The sequence below is a fragment of the Molothrus aeneus genome, chromosome 1 (assembly GCF_037042795.1).
Source record: "Molothrus aeneus isolate 106 chromosome 1, BPBGC_Maene_1.0, whole genome shotgun sequence".
Lineage (NCBI taxonomy): Eukaryota > Metazoa > Chordata > Aves > Passeriformes > Icteridae > Molothrus > Molothrus aeneus.
The window spans coordinates 81641698-81660302 of record NC_089646.1 but is presented as its reverse complement, the minus strand read 5'-3'; the positions used below and the strand labels follow the sequence as shown (position 1 = coordinate 81660302).

At 35.9% G+C, this 18605-nt stretch overlaps 1 protein-coding gene across 2 annotated transcripts in view; it reads right to left on the bottom strand.

Moving 5' to 3' along the window:
• Positions 1–18605, bottom strand: part of SEMA5A (semaphorin 5A) — a 313648-nt gene that overhangs the window by 91082 nt on the left and 203961 nt on the right. For both annotated transcript variants that reach the window (XM_066559905.1, XM_066559914.1), the window contains exon 13: positions 5272–5479. In XM_066559905.1, the coding sequence (XP_066416002.1) occupies positions 5272–5479 (208 nt within the window). The remainder of the gene's footprint in view (positions 1–5271; positions 5480–18605) is intronic.

The window sequence follows — 18605 nt, the reverse complement described above, 5'->3', positions numbered from 1 at the left end:
TAGCTACCCTATATCAGTATATAGGAATAATTATTTTACTATTTAATGTTATAGAATGTTTATTACCAGGAAAACAGGTTCCTACTGAGTGTGAGGGTATTTCAGAGGATGCAAAATCTACAGCTAGGGCAAAATAAAGGAATGCAAAAGTGGCTGAAGTACTTAAATCAATGATCTTACTGGAGTTCTAGGAATGAAATAAAGTATATTGTTTTCTTCTATTAGTTAATTCAATACTCTTTTTAGCATTTTGCTGATAGAGTTTTCTTGTATGTACAGATTGCTTAACTGAAGGCTCACAATGACACCAAAATAAGAATAAAGAAGTTCAAAGAGCAAAAGGTTAGTTTTAGTAGAATAGCTATGATAACATTACTTAGCAAGACAAACTTGTGACCCAGTAGTATTATATATATTGTAAAAAAAAAATACTCAAAAATTTCCAGAAGTTGTCAGGTTTTTTCATGTCAGAGAAGTCACTATTTGTACAGCTTTTAGCAGATGGCACTATTTATTTACTTAGACATAACATCATAGCAAGATTAGGTTTCAAGCCTTTCAAGTGTGTGAAATCTATCTTCTATCAGAAATATCAATCCTTGACCCTTGCTTGGTAAGATTTTAAAGAACATTGGGCTGACATAGACTTTTGTTGTCCTTTCAGAACTAATGCACTGAAAATGCCAGTACAAAGCATAACTTCGACAAATTTGCCTGAGAAAAAATCACTGCCACCAGGGGTTGTTTTTGAAGGCTACAGCTGCCAACAAAAGAAAGCTGACTGTTTCTTTGTTTCAGGGTACAGAGTCTCTACCCTCATGCTACATATCTTATTCCTTATTATGGATGCATATAGCCTTCAAAGTGAAACACAGAAACTGAAATTTTAGAGAGTTTAAGTTATCTTATCATGATAATTATTCTGTTTATGTCACATTATAGTTAATTAGCACATATTTAAAAGTCAGTTGTGCTTCATGCTTGGCCTACTCAACTCTGAAGAAGCAGAGATGGAGAATCCATCTGTGAAAATAGCTCCAGTGAATATCATTGATGGATTTCTATAAAAGTTTGATAAATGTGTGAATTGCAATATCCAAGTGATAATAACCTGGTCAAACCTTAGGGATTTTCCCTAAGGAGAACTGAATTTATGTAACTGCTCTGCTGCTTCCTGCACCTTGAAGATGGCAGGTTTTTTTTTGAGAACTGATTTTCCAAAGTACTGGCACACCCCAAATTACTTTTCTCTAGCTGACTCTCAAAACCAGCACAATTATGACAGGATGTTCAAAACTATTCAGGCATTAGCAGATTAGCAGAAGTCTGCATGAGATACCCTCCACCTGCCCCCCATGGAAACTGGTAATCCAAATAACTGGCATGGGAAACTCATGAATGATGGAAACATCAGGGCATAATGGAAAGTGCTGAGTAACCTAAACTATGGGTGTGACAACAGGTTTTACCCATGGTAAGGTCTGCTGTCACAGTAATAAAGTGCAGCAAACTGCACTTCAAACACACACAAAAAAACCCCTCCAAAACAACAAAACAGAAATACAAAAAAACCCCCAAAAAACCAAAACAAACAAAAAACACCCCAAAACATTCACCTCCAAATATATTTTCAAGAGCCTTTGCTAGCAGTATTTATAGGAGTAGAATCATGACTGGAGTGTGCTGAAGCAGATGGAATATCTGTCAGAGCAGCAGCAGGTCACAGGGTTCCTCCACCACTGAAAAGTGCTGGAGGAACAGACTTGTGATGTGCAGAGCATATTAGAGTGATTATTAAGGAGACATAATAAATTGCAAATAAAAGACACAGCCACATGTTTTAAGAGGCTACTGTGGGAAGATGAAGCAAGGAATAATGAAAAACAATTACAATGGGCAATCTCAAGAAAATGATCTTGACATTGAGATATTAGCTCATGAAAGAATCAGCTCAACAGAGGGACTGAAGCTGTATTGTCTGAAAGCTCAGCAAGAAACCTAAAGAAAGAGATTAGATAAGATTAGGCACTGAGCACTCTGCCATTTACACAAAGGGAGCAGGTGAGGTAGCACGTCTTCAACATTTTGACTTTTTAAAGGCTGTTATTCATACACAAGCATGCCCTATTCCTCAATAATTATGTGGAGTGGATACTGAAGAGTGCACATCCTTGATCTGGGGTTAGACACTCCAGTTATCATTGATGGAATTTTAGAATGAAGCTTTGGCACAGTTATACAGCCCTAAGTATGATAAACGTGAATACATTATTTAAAATAATACCAAAAAAAACCCCAAAACCACTATGCTCCAAGGCATTACCTTAAGTCAGGTTTATCCATTACCCTGCTGGGTTTACTCATTACTCATTGCTACAGTATAGAAGTAATAGTTAGCAACATAACAGAAGAATGTGAGTATTGAAGCACCCAGAAATGCAATGAGCAAGTTTTAGATGTTTCAATGCCCGGAGAAATGTATAGCCCCAAGTAATGTACTTGTACTCTGTTCACATGCAAAAAGAAAAAAAAAATCCAGCATAAACCAGGAAAAAACTAGTCAAACCAAAAGTAAATTATAGGTGAGAGAAAGTTTTCATCTGCATTCTTCAAATAACCTGAGTCCCTAAAGATAGATGAAAAGGAAATTCCTTTTTTTTGTTTGGATCACATCTCTAAATCCTCTCCTTTTTCACAAAACAGAGCTAGAATTGATGGTGAAGTCTTTAACCAAGAAGAAAGCAAGGATGGCAAGTCTTTTGGTGCAATGAATATTTAATTACTACAAGAGAAGTCATACAACTACAAAAGACATGATTGAAAAACCCCACAAGGAATCATTTTATCTCCTTTTAAATAAGTCATTCCACTGGAAGATGAGACTTCATATACCTCTGGGCAGAGGAATAAATTATCATTTGAGCAGTATTTGAGGCATTTAACTACTGCTCTCAGTAAAATGGGAAAGACACCACTTATTTTTGTTTTGTTTTCTTTTGTTCTAAAAGAAACTTTAAAAATTAGACAATTATATCCCAGTGCTCAAACAGGGAGAGGAATGAATAGCCTGCAGCCACACATGGGGTCTGGGATTCGAAACAGCAGTCCTTCCCTGCAAGGACAGAAGCATGTTTGGGCTTTGCAGCTGGAATAGAATTGACACGCCTTGGGAATTGTCCTGAGAGAAGCAGAGGTACTAGGGACCTTGGGCATTCACACCTCATTGAAAACAAAGTGAGGCACCAGCCTTGAAATGTCCAAAGTGGACTACAGGCTTGGTGTAAATACTCACCACCAAACATCCTTTTTCAACCCTCTGAAGCAAGGAAAGATGAAATTTCCATGGAAACTGAAACTTGATCCTATGTAGGCCACTAAACCAACAAAATGCTTGAAGCAGAGCCTTGCCCATATAAAAATTTTCCCTAAAGTAAGCTTTGCAGGACTTCCAATGGGGATTCAAGTGTTCTTCTATTTCAATAGAAAATGCCAAAAATATGCTACATAAAACAGTATAAACAAAAAACAGGCTGGTAAAAAACTGTGAAAGGTAGAATTCTTCCCTTCCCTGGTCTACTTGTTTTCTAAGGCACCCCTCTACCTTCAGTCTTGTTTCCAACCCAGTAGCCTTTCACTGGCATCCTGCATGGTACCAGTCCCCATGGTGAGCTGTCAGTGTTAGGATGCCCAATGGGTGGGAAGAATGATGCGCAGAACTCCATTATATAAGAAGGATAATTACTTACTTTATTATGCTCTATTATACTGTAACTATATTACACTATCAGTACCATTACACTATTATACTGTAACTATATTACACTAACAAGAACTATCACTAACTAAACTAACTAGAAACCTCTCTGCCCGAGAGTCCCAAAACACACACGTGGATCCAATTGGTCAATGAATCCAAAACATCATCACCAGAAGCCAATCAAGCAATCACCTAGGGTAAACAATCTCCAGAACATATTCCACATGGGCACAAACACAGGAATAACAAATGAGATAAGAATTGTTTTGATCATTCTTTTCTCTGCTTCTCTCACAGCTCCTCTCAGGAGAATCCTGAAAAAGCTAAATGTCTCTCTGTTCAGAGGGCATGTGAATACCACAGTGAGCCAGGTCCCCTTGGGAAATGTCCTTCCACTGTCACCAAGCCACAGCTTTACTATACCTGTGTCCCATGGTCACTTCCCTGCTGTGACCAACTGCATGGTCCCTGTGATGGCCAGAAATGTCTCTACCTGCAAATGGTCATGCTGCCTTTTAGGGGGGTATAATATCTCTGCTGCACAAACAATCTCACTGTGAGCCTGAGTGTAGCAGCCAAGAAAGGCAACTGGCAGCCTTTCTCCCTCCTTTAATAGCTCAACTTTTCAGAGGAACGTATGTTAAACAAGGTAAAAAACAAGCTAAAAAACAACCACATGTTTCTGTCACGGTTCTCAAAACCTCATGACTGGTTCATGAGTGTCTATCTGATGTAACACAAAACAACGGCTCTGAATTATCAGGACCACACATACCAAAGGGAAGGTACAACTAACTAGATGAAATTAACAATCTCTAATAGCATGTTTTGCAACCCAGATGTATTTTCAGATAGCCCATTGAAAAAGTTGTGTGCTGAACTTTAGGTCCCTTAACTATCATAATACAGTCTACAACCAAGTGATTATTTATAAGTTATCCTCTTTCTTTGATTGAACAACTGTTGACTGCATAGCCCTTTTACCTAGTAGAATATTCACATTTTTACATTACAATTTGCTGATCCAACACTACCTTTAAATAGCCACTTTGCCAAGTACTCTTGATTCTCAGTTCATGCTACCAATTTCTTTATGAGTTCACAGAGATGTTTATTCAGTTATAAAACAGCTTTAAAAAAACCCCAAAAAACCCCTACATTTGTTCAAGCCCCCAGCTTTAAATATATTAAACCAGCAGCTATATGGCACTTTACCAGATAACGGTTTTCTATATAAAACATTTCTTACTGTTTCACTTCACAATTTAAAATCTACATAATGACACTTCAATTCCTTGAGAGCCTCACCTAGTCCTAACAAGTTAGTACAAGTAGTCAGAGCCACTTTTGATAAACAGTGTACACAGGAAGTCATTGTTGAGAGACAATTAATTTGGATTCCTACTTGCAGCCATTTATCCATCCCATTTTTCTGCAACCCCCTGCACGTATTTTACTCTTTCTCTTCTTTTTCTCTTATTTCTAGTCAAATAAAGCTAGCTGATTCCTCATACCTGTATGTTTTGTAAAAGAGACATCTCTTCAGGGGGACTTTAATCACATGTTCCTGAAGGCCCACAAAAAGGACACTCTGGCTGTGCAGGATCTGAAGGCTCCTGATGGGCTCTCGCTGACTTTTCGGCAGGAGTTCAATTTCCTCAAGCAGGCAGCTGCTTGAAGTCTGGTTCACTGGGGCAAGTACTTTCTTAATAGTGCCATAGTCTGAAAAGGCAAGAGGAAAATGAGTTACTAAAAATCACACTAGCAATTCTACCTGTTTGGTGTCATTCAGTGACAAAATCTTTGTGTTGGATGTTTTCAATGAAGCTTCAGAATGCAGGATTATTTTGACTGAAGTTTCCTTATGTATTATAGTACAGTTAAAAGAACTTAGAAAACTTTAAAGTCTGTTTTCATGTGATGCAATACATTAGAAAAAGAAAAAAAAGAAAAAAGTTAAAAAGTTATTAGTGCAGAATGGCCTTCACAGCAGTAGTCACAAGAAAACAAGATTTCAAGTCTGGCTTGATATATGCACATTCATGCCAAGCATTACTGCTTCATCTACAGGATTGCTTTACACTTTGGGAACTATATTTAAAGCAGTTTAAAAAGCATTCAATTCCATAATTTCTCCAGTTTGTTTTAGTATTCTCTGTGTTAAAAATTATGGAGTTTAGATATGTATCACATTCATTTAATAAAGCACATGTATATGAGTATGTGCAGGTCTTGAGTCTCAGTGAATTTGAATGAATGAGACTGAACCTTTTCTTCTTACTTATCCTGATTTTGACCTCTGAAAAATCATAACTTTTAGCATTCACTCTTCAGTTTTATTCTTAATGTGAATTCTCAGGAAAGACAGTAACGCATTGAAAACCAGTGTCAGAGTATATGATAACATTTATGACTCACTCTTGCAAAGTATTAAAATAATTTAAAAATATCAAAGTACATTTTTTCTGAACACAAAGGATCACATTCTCACACCGATAAATATTTTAGGGAGCTGCAGCATTATGCAATCTTTTATGTGCCAGCAATAGGAAGTATTAAAGATCCAATACTGCAAACACACACAGAGATAAGCCCTAAAGTCTTGAAAGACTTCCCTTTTGAGTTGGAAATAATGGCAAGGGGAATGTTTGGGAAGGCCTGTTCTGCAGTGCAGAAAACAGGGGGTTTGCCATCCCTAGCACAAGGCCAGAGGTTTGGCTCAGAGCTGGCAGTGCAGGCTTTCAGGATGTATCTGGCCCTGGCTTGGTGAGTACTGCTTTTATCCATGGCAGGGAACACCTGGTGGCCACACGTCTGTGTTCCCCAACACCAGCTCCACCCTGGGAGAGCCTGAGGCCAGGGGCTGGCCCCCCTACACAGTCACTGCACACTCCAGGGTAACTGGGCTGAGGGAGGGCAACACAACATTCCCAACGCGAGGGCAACACGACTTTGCTTGGGAAGTGGTGAGGAACAGCAAGTAAGCAGCTGTAAGAAAATACAAAAAAGCAGCCTCAAATAGACTCCAAAAGTAAAGAGAAGAGGGAGAACCAAGATGACTGTTAAAAGCTCCTCATTTTCCTGAGAAAGACTGAGTATTCAATCATAAGACCTGGAGCAGTACTGGAGGGGAGAGTGTCCACCAAATAGTAGGGGAAGTTAATAGGAAGTTTATGTGTAAGATACAATGAACATTACATGATATTATTTAATTCTATTAAACAGTCAAAATGAATTAGAAAACCATTAATTATTAGCTCAGTGTATAAAATGGATTCCTCTTAGTCCATAGAAAAATTTTGATCATACCAAATCATGTATGCATGTTAAAATCTTCTGCCTAGCCTCTCGGGTTTTAATGTAATCATTTCATGCACCTGTTTACATTTTTCTCCTTTTTTGATATAAACATGCTCGACCATTTTATAGGAAAAAAGCTTCCAATAAACTACATTTTAATTTTTATTAACATTTTTGATATTAAAATATCTAATTTGATGATCTTTTTTTTTCCAAATAACCTAAAACAGACTTTTATTCAAAACCTAATTAAATTGTTGCCAACAGTCAGTTTTGCCCCACAATTAAGCAATAAGCAGCTCAGTTCAAAACATAACAAGCAGTGTTTCCACTGATGATTACTGGATGCAAAAACTTGACTATAATTACAGCAAGTTTCATGGTCAAAATATGGTCTGAGACTTGTCCCAAAATTCCAGTGTCTGTATGTCCCTGTTTTGGCTGAGGCAGAATTACTTGTCCTCACACTGGCTGGTATGGGGCTGTGTTTTGGGTTTGTGCTGAGGGGAGGGGAGGGGGGTGAGGAAGGGGCTGTGTGGTACATGGAGGCTGGCTGGGGTTAAACCATAACACTGTGTTAATTACTGAGTGAAAGAGGAATGATTTTCTTTTGAGCATAGAAGTTGGAAAAATGTACTAGGAAGAAGAAGGAGCAGTGAGATCATTTTACAGATGTAAATTAATTGGTATTGCTTTATAGATCAGTCAGTGCAACTCTATATCACATGCTAACTGGCAAACAGATTCAGTATGATTCACGACACATTGTATTTGGCTTGTCACAGTTTTCCTGTATGAGACAAAAATCAGGTACACATGCATTCAGCATGTGCTTCTTCTACAGACTAATATTTCTTCCTACCACTGTGCTGGGTCTGGGATCTACAGACGGAATCATTTGCTGTCACCTTCCCCAAGAGAAGAAAAAACACATGACTGCAGGCCTCCCTCCCCTATGCCTACAAACACATTCAATTTAGAAATACAGCTTTGGACAGGAGAATATGATCAAACACAAATACTTTCTGTTTCATGTGGCTCGTTTATTATAGATAGCAAACTTACAGTTCTTTTTATTCAAGTGTATGACCTGGAGATCATGGTTACAGCAGCATATCACCCCAGAAATAAATAAAATATTCTCACTTTGAGAACTGCAGCACTAATGCCTTCCCCAAGACATCTTCATTGTTCTTGTTCTTCCCTCTTATCTTGGCATACATTCTTCATTCCTCATATTTCCTTTTGCTCTCTTTCAGCATCTCCCAAACCATTCCTTTTTTGTTTGTTGTCTAAGAGGATCAGCACTCAGAAATATTGGAAGTCACAACTGACGAAGCTTCAATTGAAGAAACAGGGCCTGAGATCCCACAGATTATGAGCAAGAAACACTGCTCTTAGGAGCAATGTGGGTCATATGCAAACTCAACAAAAAGGAATAGAATGTGACCTGAGATCTGCCTCAATAAACTCCCCTGCTTCTGACTTCTGCAACCTATTTTCTCTGCCTTAAATTCCTACTGTGTATGACTTTGATTTTGCAAGGACCACCTGGGAGGCCAAGCTAGGGTGAGGATCTGGTTTCACTCCACAACTTTGAGACAGGCACAGATTGAATTTGTGTTTTGTTCACCAGTCTATGGTACATAGCTAGGGTGTGTAGCTATCAACATCCTTAAAATATACCAGCATGCAACATGGCTATATCAGACTTCCTTACAGTGGAAAATCATAGCCAGTGATTCCACTGCTTTCAAAAGCCAGGGATTTTGCTCCACTGTTTCCAAATCTACTACAATATTTGCATCACTATTAAATAAATCATTATAAATCAATGCTCCAGCGAAGACTGCAGATTTCCTAAAGAAATTAGGAAACTTATAGAAGTCCTATCTTCAAAAGTGTTGTCTGTCTGGCTATTTTCACACCACAGTTGCAAAGCAAAATAAGGTGTAAAAAAAAAGTGGGGAAAAAATAAGTCTGGAACATGGCTCTAGGACATGGAGTTTTTTAGATCTGTAATAATCTTTCAAGTGAATATTTAGTTATATAATCAAACTAAGTGTCCACTTCTGCCAAGAAACAGCTGAGAAGGCTAGTAACCACAGAGCAACTTAATGTATGCAACCTTATTGCCACAGACACAGGGAAAGCTGCAGTTTCATCACAAATATCAAGCCTGAGCCTAACAGCCATTTAAGAATTCAAATGAATGGCATCTTTGCATCCTGACTGTAAGCAAGACATACTGGGATAGATCCAGACACCTGACAGCCTTTTTTTAAGGATGGCCAACTCTATAGAGGAGTAGTAAAAGATAATGACATTGGCAAGAATGAGTAAATAATGTGCTTTGTTAGCTTGCACTGCAGTAGTTTTAAAGAGACTTGCAAAACCAGCGACTGAACATTGGAAATCTAATCACTGGGAATGAAGAGAAAAATTATTGTTGAAATATTGCTATGTAATATGTAGGAGACAATGAAGAACTGCATGGAGAACCGGAGACAGAGTTTTAGAGAATATGCTTGGAGGCAACAAAGTCTGTAAAGAACAAAATTATAATTGGACAAAAGGAAAGGATGATTTCTAAAAGCAAAAAAAAATTTTAAGATGTAAGAGGTGTAAATCATAGCCAGCAATGGAAAACACTGCAGGAGTGCAGCTGGAATCATTATAACATCTTTGGTGGTACCAGCAAAATGAAACAGAAAACGAACATACAAAGCAAACAGCAGATGCAACAAACTAATAAACTCGTAATTCCCTGAGTTTCCTAACAGAAATAAAACCACTCAAGGAAGCTTTAGTGAACTCTTGCTATCGAGAAGTATAAATATTTACATGAGCTGTTATGTTTACAAAATATTGCTGCTTTCTTCAAGCAAACAAATCATCATGAGGCAGTATAGAAGTAAGTGCATTTCACTTCTTCAAAAGAAGAGAAAAAATCTCTACCCATTCCTTTTTGAGAGGGAAGGACTTTCAATCTTAACTCTTGCCATTGTACCTTGGAGAGTGTAGTGGTCTCCAGAAAGCAACTAAACCAGCACCAGGAGACAGAATCCAAACCAATAGTTTTCAAAAGAGAAGCCTACAGTATCGTATTTCATTAATGTAGCTAAAATCACTGCTGTCTTCTAAACTATATGAGTTGAAAGCAAAATAAACTTATAATAGTCTCAAATATCTCTTCAGGACAGCTGTATGCCTATATTTAAGACTTAACAAACATTTCTGCAGTTTCTGAGCACAACAAGGTGCCTTTACAAATCTTAAAATCTCCTTAAATATACCAAGAAAAATCTAAAGAAACAGCAAAATATACTTTAAATTATAAACTGTCAATGTAACTATGGGTCTGTTTTTCAAAATTCCCACAAAACATTCTTCAGAATAATAATACGTCTTAATCAGATGGAAAGGATGGGGTCCATGTGATGGAAAGGGGCACTCAACACAACACACAGACTCTAAAGCAACATTTGCAACTTCAGGAGATGCTTGTAACTAAATTTGAATAAGATACCACCTGTGCAAGAAATACTCTGCATGTCATAACATGTGAAAACAGACTCATTGATAAACTTAACAATCTGGCAGCACAATGACCAGGGAGTTTAATAGATGGAGACTTGAGAGAATACATTTTGAAGTGTAGCTGAAACAAATATGAATTATTTATATTTTCAAGAAGTCTACTTTGAAATAGACTTTGGAAAATTATATTCAGCAAGTACATTAATTTATCCATTACACACTGGTTTTGCATAGTATTAGTTGTATACAAATAATTTTTCCCATTGAAAAATAAAAGCATTAAGACAGTATAAAGACTGTTGAAATTAAAGGAAAAAATCTGTTAATGCTAAACATCTTCTAATTAATATCCATATGTACATATAAACACTGGTTATAATAATCATATAACATTTGTATTAAACACCATTTAAACAACAACAAAAAAATAGGGCATTGGAGTCATCTTCAAGGCAGACGTCTTTCAGAATAATAAATTGAAATACTAAATATAAAACTGATTAACCGAATGTACAATAGCAAAAAAATCAAAGAATGTGCAAGGTGATTTATAACCATTCAGCCATCATGAAAAAATGTATCATCAATATTTGCTGTCTTCCACCAGAGGAACTGGAAAAAGCCCTACTGTGAAGTAGAATGTGCATTTGGCTAACAGCAGAAAATCATTCCAATGAACAGAAAGTATTAGGTTGCATAAGGGCTTTAGTGCGCTCAACACAAAAAAAAAGATGCAGGAACAGCAAATGCAGCAGCTGGTTCAGCCTAAAAAGGGGAAGCCCAGGACTTATGATTTAGCAATCTGTGTAACATCAAAAAAGACACATACGGTATAGAGAATAAAATGGGGATTAAATCCTCCTCTTCTCCACCCTTTCTAAAAATAACTTTAAAATTAGTAAAATCATCAGTAGAATATGGATAATTAAAGCTTTGGCTATAATCTGTTTTTGCACATGGGGGTGGGGTACAATTAGGTTTAAAGCAAGGGTGTGTTTAGAAGACAAGATAATATAACCATGCTCTGTAACTTCTTTTTTTTTTTTTACCTGCAGGTTTCTGGGATACATACTTATACTTGAAATACATGAATACATTTTTTAATCATGCTCCAGTCTAAAGGATAACTGATAGACAGAGCTTCAACTCTTCTTTAAAAATTAAATATATACTATGGGTAAGCATAGTACTTCTAGAATGATTCAGAGGATAAAAATAATATAGTTTGATTTTAAAATTCCGACCTTAATTTACAACTTTAATTCAATTTTTAAAAATATTTTTATATGTACATTCATTAATTCTTTCGGGAAAAGAGTGAATCTCAAAATGAATATGTAATTGTGATGCTTCATCAAGATGCAGATTTAAATTATTTTATTTCTAATTTCTCTTTATTTTCAGAGCTGTTTAACGTTTGTCTCTCCATCTGAAACCTCCTTGAACCATCTGATTAGTGATAGTTAATTTATTCTTTTTTTCTATTTTTAATATATTTTGATGGTGTAATAAACTATATAGATGTGATTTTCTACAACTATCAGACAAAAACGGAGGTTAAAAATCTGAATGTTCTGTTTTGTGGGCTTAACAGAGAATGAAAGGTGATAAGTTTATGAATCATTTAAACAATAAACCATTCTGATTTTCTCACTATTACAAGTCATTATCATCGTGATGACAACAAGGCAAGGGTGGATACTCAGAGAAATTGAGATATAAAGGGTATTTATTAGATCAAAAAAGCAATTATGTAACTGTATAACAAAACCTTCTATGACATACTGTAGCTGGAAACAGAAAAAAAATATTTTGTTGCCTTTCCCTGATAAATGTTGCAAATTGTTCTGCCTGGTTGATATTGAGATTTATTTTTAAACACCAAAATGGCCACACAAAATCTTGGTTACCCTGTGTGCCATCACTTGCAGGAAACAGAAAAGATTAAGCTTTCCATTATTCAGGTCTCTTAGTTTTTCTTACTCTATTACAGGATACTTGAAGGAAAAAAAATATGCAAGTGACCTGGAAAACTCATAAACCATTGCTCATTGACATCTAATTAAATTTCAGTAAATTAAATTACTGATGCAATTTAAAAAAAAATTTCAAATGCTACATTCTGGGACTTGAAAAATCTTGCACTTTGTTCATGTGAGACCTTAGTACAAAATCAGGAATATTTTTGTTGTTGGAGTTTTTGTCCCCATGTGAAGTATAATACAGGCATAAAAACATCTCTGTTCTAGGTGTGTTACAGGAAGAAAAACAGGGTGTGTCAATTTTTTATCATTCCAGAATTTAAACCAAATCATTCTTTCCCCATGCTCAATATAAAAGCGCTCTGCATTTCAGAGGTTGTTTACACAGTACTGCTATTGCTAGAGAACAACAAAAATCTAAGGACCTTTGGCAATATAACAGCATTGAATTTTACAGCTTAAAAGCTTTTAGGAAAGTCCATGGTCATTGCTGCTCTGCCAGTATATTATTAGACAGAGAAGTTAACAAAAATTAGCAGGGAAGCTAAGACTTTAAATTTAAGAAAAAGAAACTACAAATGAAATAAAATTTCCTGCTTTGTGCCAAACTATATGCAATACATAGCAATTTTAAAATGGGACATTCAGTTGCCCAGTGTCTTGGCAATTAGAAAGGAGAAAAAAGAAGTGTTAAAAAGGTACATGCACAATTTAATATATTTATTAGAAGGTAATTTAAAATTATATAGAAACAGCTCTACCACACAATGCTTAGTGTATTAATGGTTTCAAACACCAAACAGCTGCTTAACTTAGGAAATGGGACAGGTTTGACTCTTTCTCAGAAGGCAGCTTTGAAAGCAGTAGAAGAAAAACACAGAAAAACTCTATATTAAATTATTCTTATCTGGGTAAGACCCCGAGTATTTCTGCAATCTGGTGCAGTTTTGTTTTTCAATTCTTGGATGCAACGACAGCAGTTTTGAATGATACTCCATAAAAAGCAAGCACACATAATATTTTAGATTTATGTTCATTATCTTTGGCTCTGATTCCTTTGTATTCCCTCTTTCCTATTGTATTTCAAGTAAATATTGATGTTCTTCCTTATAGTATTGGAAATTATTTTAAATCAACACTGAAATGAGATACATTTTTGATAATGCTTGTCAGCAGAGGAGGTCTGATGGTCTATTACATGTCCCCAGACTTCCATGCAGGGGAGAGAATTTAAGTCATTTATGCACAATCAAGAATCTGAAAGGAGCAATTTTAACCAAAAACTATTCGCATGCCTTCTAAAATTATTAGCAACTTCTTAATGCCCCAGTGGCTATTCCAGGAGAAATTCAGTTGTACCTCTTCAACTAGAGGACTTTCTCATGGTTCTATGTCAAAATTTAATATATGTATTTTATGAAGGGAATATTTTGGGCTATCCTTTCTAACACAGATTTGAACTATTGACTTTAAGAACCTTTTGAATAAAAAAGTGTTGATCTAGGTACTAGTTATTAAAAAATAAAGACCTTTCTTCAAAGCCATTTGTCTGGGAGGACAGAAAGAACATACAAATTAATAACATATGTCATCCAATAATGATTGCAGAACAAATTTCCTCTCTAGAAAAAAGTAAAATAAAATTCTAAAAAAAATTGTTTCCATTTGAAAATAGAACAATTTTGGGATGTATCTATTAATGGAAATCCAGAGAATTACCATCTCAATCCTGTCTTTAGGAAACTGTTCTCCAGAGGAAAGGTTTGTAAACATTCAAAAATTTTTAGAATACTTCTGTCCCTTGTAGATTAAATTCTCATGTGTTATAGTGTCTCAAAAGCATCAGGGATATAGTCAGTTTGCAGTTGAATTAGCAAAGCTTTTTTCCAGTAGCTTCCATACAAAGAGTTAAATATCTGCTTTTCGCAGAGACAGTATTCACCAATCCATTAAGTAAAACATTATAAATTGGTAAAAATAACCTTTCCACTAGTAGGATTTCCAATGAATCAAAAAGTTTAGGAAATAGGGAAACTTGTGTACCATTTCTCAGCAGTCATTTCACGCCTCAAATTGGAATTTAAATCCAGCTCCAGTCAGACTTATTCAAGAATCTTTCAAATAGAGAATTCAAGCTCTTAACAGAAATTCAGATCTACTTGAGACAAAGATGCAAAGCAACTGGCAGCTAAAGCAAGCAGTATGCCTTGTTTCAGAAGACTTTCTACAAAGTTGAAGCTTCTAACTCCTCAATTTTCTGGAAAAGACCAAGCAAGAACCTATACTAAATAACAAGTACATGCTGAATTACATGTCTCAGCCACCACATCAATTATGTCTCTTTCTTTCACAAAGAAAATGAAACTATCTCAGATTATTAGATGGATTCTCATATACTCTAGTGGCAAAGTTTTACCCTTCCTAGATCTTGACCAGATGTTTTTTTTCTTGCCTAACCAAAAAAAGTAATTTCAACAACCTCAATATATATATATTTTTAATGAATCATGCTCATTGAGCCATCTTTATCTACTACTTCTATTTCCAATCTTATAGAGATTTGTCAGTTTGCCAAAGATGCGCCTTAGAGTTGAGATAGAAATCCATATCATTTTGTCTGTGTTGAAGATTGATGTACCCATAACAGTTCATGCACTCCACTTAGAAGTAACGTGTCTGTAGAATACCTATGAGCAAATGCTATGGCAGCTACAGTTTCTTAACAGACTATAATTGATAAGAAAACATTTATTAATGTTTCATTCTGTGATACATTCCTTTTACTTGCTGAGATAAATCATTATCTATTTTTAAGACTTTATGAAGGGGTATCATAAATATTTTACTTGCAATCTCGTCTAATTATTTTTCAATTATAAAAGTTTTAGTAAAAAATAAATAAAGCATAATTTATAATAAAGAAACTCTTTTTATTAAACAATTTGGGGACTTGTGAAATCTGGATTCAATTGTCAACTTTTTTTCTATAGATTTCGTGTGAGAAACTATGAAAGAACAGTATTCTGAACAATAACACCACCTAAAGTGAAAAAAATTAAAACTTGAAACTTCACTTCCTGTTTCATTTAACTATAACAATATCTAATCACAAATATTTTAACAGGTTCATTTCCCTGCTGAAACTTATTTTTTCATGCTGTTTGATGGGCCACTGATTTGATTCCATGACAAATTCAAAACCAGTGACAGGTAGTTACTTTATTCTCCCTCAGTATTTAGGAGACAGTTGAACCAAAGACAGAAAAGTCTCAGTTGCAGCCAAGAAAAATCATGATTTTTTTTATTCCCTGCAAGGAATAGGTGTCTTCCATGTTCTTAGGGATTTTTGTGAAGTTACTGCTTAATTAAAAAAGACATTGGAAAAAATATTTTAATAGTCCTTGGAGCAGGGAACAAGGCATAATCTCTCTTGCTGAATTCTCTACCTACTTGGTTTGATAGCTACATGGCCACAGTAACTGTGTGCTCTGCATGTACATTAAAACAGTGCCAGTGAGTGGATTTGGGAGGGCTCCTTCCCATCCACTGCAGCCCCTTCTCTCCTGGATCAAACATTCAACAAGGAGGTGCAAGGAGTGGCTTTGAACTCTGAACATTATGAGGAATTAAACCTCAGCTCTACATACCCCCCACAAATGTTGCTGCCATCCAGATGATGTCAGCAGCAGACTGAGCCTCCTCTCTTGTGCTGATGTGTTTATTGCAGAGATAATCCCTGAGAAATGTATCTAGTTTTCTCAATGCATGGCTACTTGATCATGTCTCTATGGGGTATCACCCTTTCTAATCCCTTCAGGAAGTTATATTAAAATGTGAATAACAATACTTTAATTACTGCCATTGGTTTAAGAAATGCAATTTAAGCAGAGAGGATATGGTTAAAACTACAGCATAAAATCTTCAGATGAGGCTTTAATGAGTTGGGGAAAAGAAAGCTGTTTCTCAGGAATTGGCAAAGAGATGATGGACAAGAATTTCAAGCTTGGCTCTAGTACCTCACACTCTTTTTCTTCTTTTTCCTTGGGGAGGTGTCAGGAAATGTCAAGTAGGCTATGTAGATCAAGGCGTGATTTGTAACAACATCGAGCAAACATTTCTTGATTTTACCAAACAATATTCTCATTGTGAATTCTTATTTAAATTGCTCACGTTCTGTCTGAAAAAGTACTCAGTAATAAAAATAAATACAAGAATCATGAAAAATGATGTAAGCATCCTCAAAGAAGGCCAGTAAAACTATTTTTTTTGTCCTGCATCACACTAAAATAACTTGGCATATAAAAAGACACATTTTGGGGCCCCAAACCTATGGACAAAACAAAATGTACATATTTATTGGTGTTGCTTGTATATTTATTACTACATCTGAATCAAACAGATGCTCCCAATATGCACACTGACCTCTGAGCATGTGCTATGAGACCATCAGTACCAAGATTCCCATCAGATGTCTTCAGAAGTCTCAAATGTTTTGTCTCTTGGACATGAGTCCTTCTTTCAGAACAACACTATCAGAAGAAGTGATTATGAAAGGGCTGCTTAGGGCTGTACTTAAGGTTGTACTTAGTAGACAGTGAGTTACCTAGTTTGTACTTCCAGACAAACTAGGACAAGCTAGGCAGCAGTTCAGATACAACTAGCTGAGAGGACTGTGGCTGACAACACGTTTCTATTTCCAAAATTTTATTCCCTACATACAGTTAGATGATAACTAAACAGATCCAATATCAAGAGCTAGACGTGAATAACATCTATCCCAGAGAATTCCCATTTGGAAATATACTGAAATTACAGCCCCTTTTTCTGTTTTGGCAAAATCTAGCTTTTACTGCACTAAAAATGACACATACACACACAAAACATGAAACCCTGAGGCAAAGAAGACTCAAGAGTTCTTATGGTTCTAAATGGGAAACATTACATTTCTCAAGAGACGTGCAATTTCAATATCCTGGATTCTAAAAAGACAAAGAAATAAAACTATAAGGTCGTTACTGGTCGCTGAAATTCACTACAAAACAAAGAAGTCTATATTAACTTCCCATAAAATTCTCATGAAAAGAAAACTTCAAATTTTGAAGAGATCTTCTAAAATGTTTAATCAATGTCTAGGACTGGGCTTCTCAAATAATGGAGATGAGCACGTCTCAAGAGTTGTATAACCTCTAACTAAAGTAGTAGAGTACGTAATAAATATAGATATTAATCACAAGATGAAGTGGTTTGTGGGATTTAAGGCTTGATATCTGACACAGAGCAGCAGTGAAGAATGCCACACTGTGCTCAAAGGAAAAAATTACTATTCAATAAAAACACTGGATCTCTGCCAGTCTTCCAAAGTTGAGATATATAAACTCTGATTGGATCTGACTGGACAGGGAGTGCTTACCACTCCTATTATTTTTTATTGCCTTACTTTGTACCACCAAAACAATAAATACCTTGTAGGACCCAATACATGCTATGAATATGATAGTGCTTTCCTACTGAATAAATTTTTCAGTGCCCAGATGAAAGAAGCATTTAGATGCACAAGTGGAGAAAACTATTTGTCAGATAATAACCCGCAACATATCTTGCCTGATTTCTTAATCAAGTCATATATGGTTATTTCTATTGGCAGTGTCAGAAAGACAACTGACTACTGTGCAGATCCAGAAGCATCCCCAACTTGACGGAAGAGAAAGTTTCAGGAACTGTCCTCTACTCAAACTCATTTGTAGTTTGCATAGCACACGCCCCAGTGCCTCAGTCCCTAGATAAGTCAAATCCAGTACATCCATCCAAATAAACTTCAGCAGCAATTTCAGTGTAAAACACAGCTTTTGCTGAGAAATAGAGGAAAGAATGATGGTGATTTTGTTTTCTAATAGTACTAAGTAAGAAATTAAATGGACAAGAAACAGAAACAAAGCTGGAATTAGAGAAAAGAATCTCAGAACCTCTCACCAGAAGTTGTTCATCTCATTACTCTACTGACTACATTAAAGTAGCTATAGCCACAG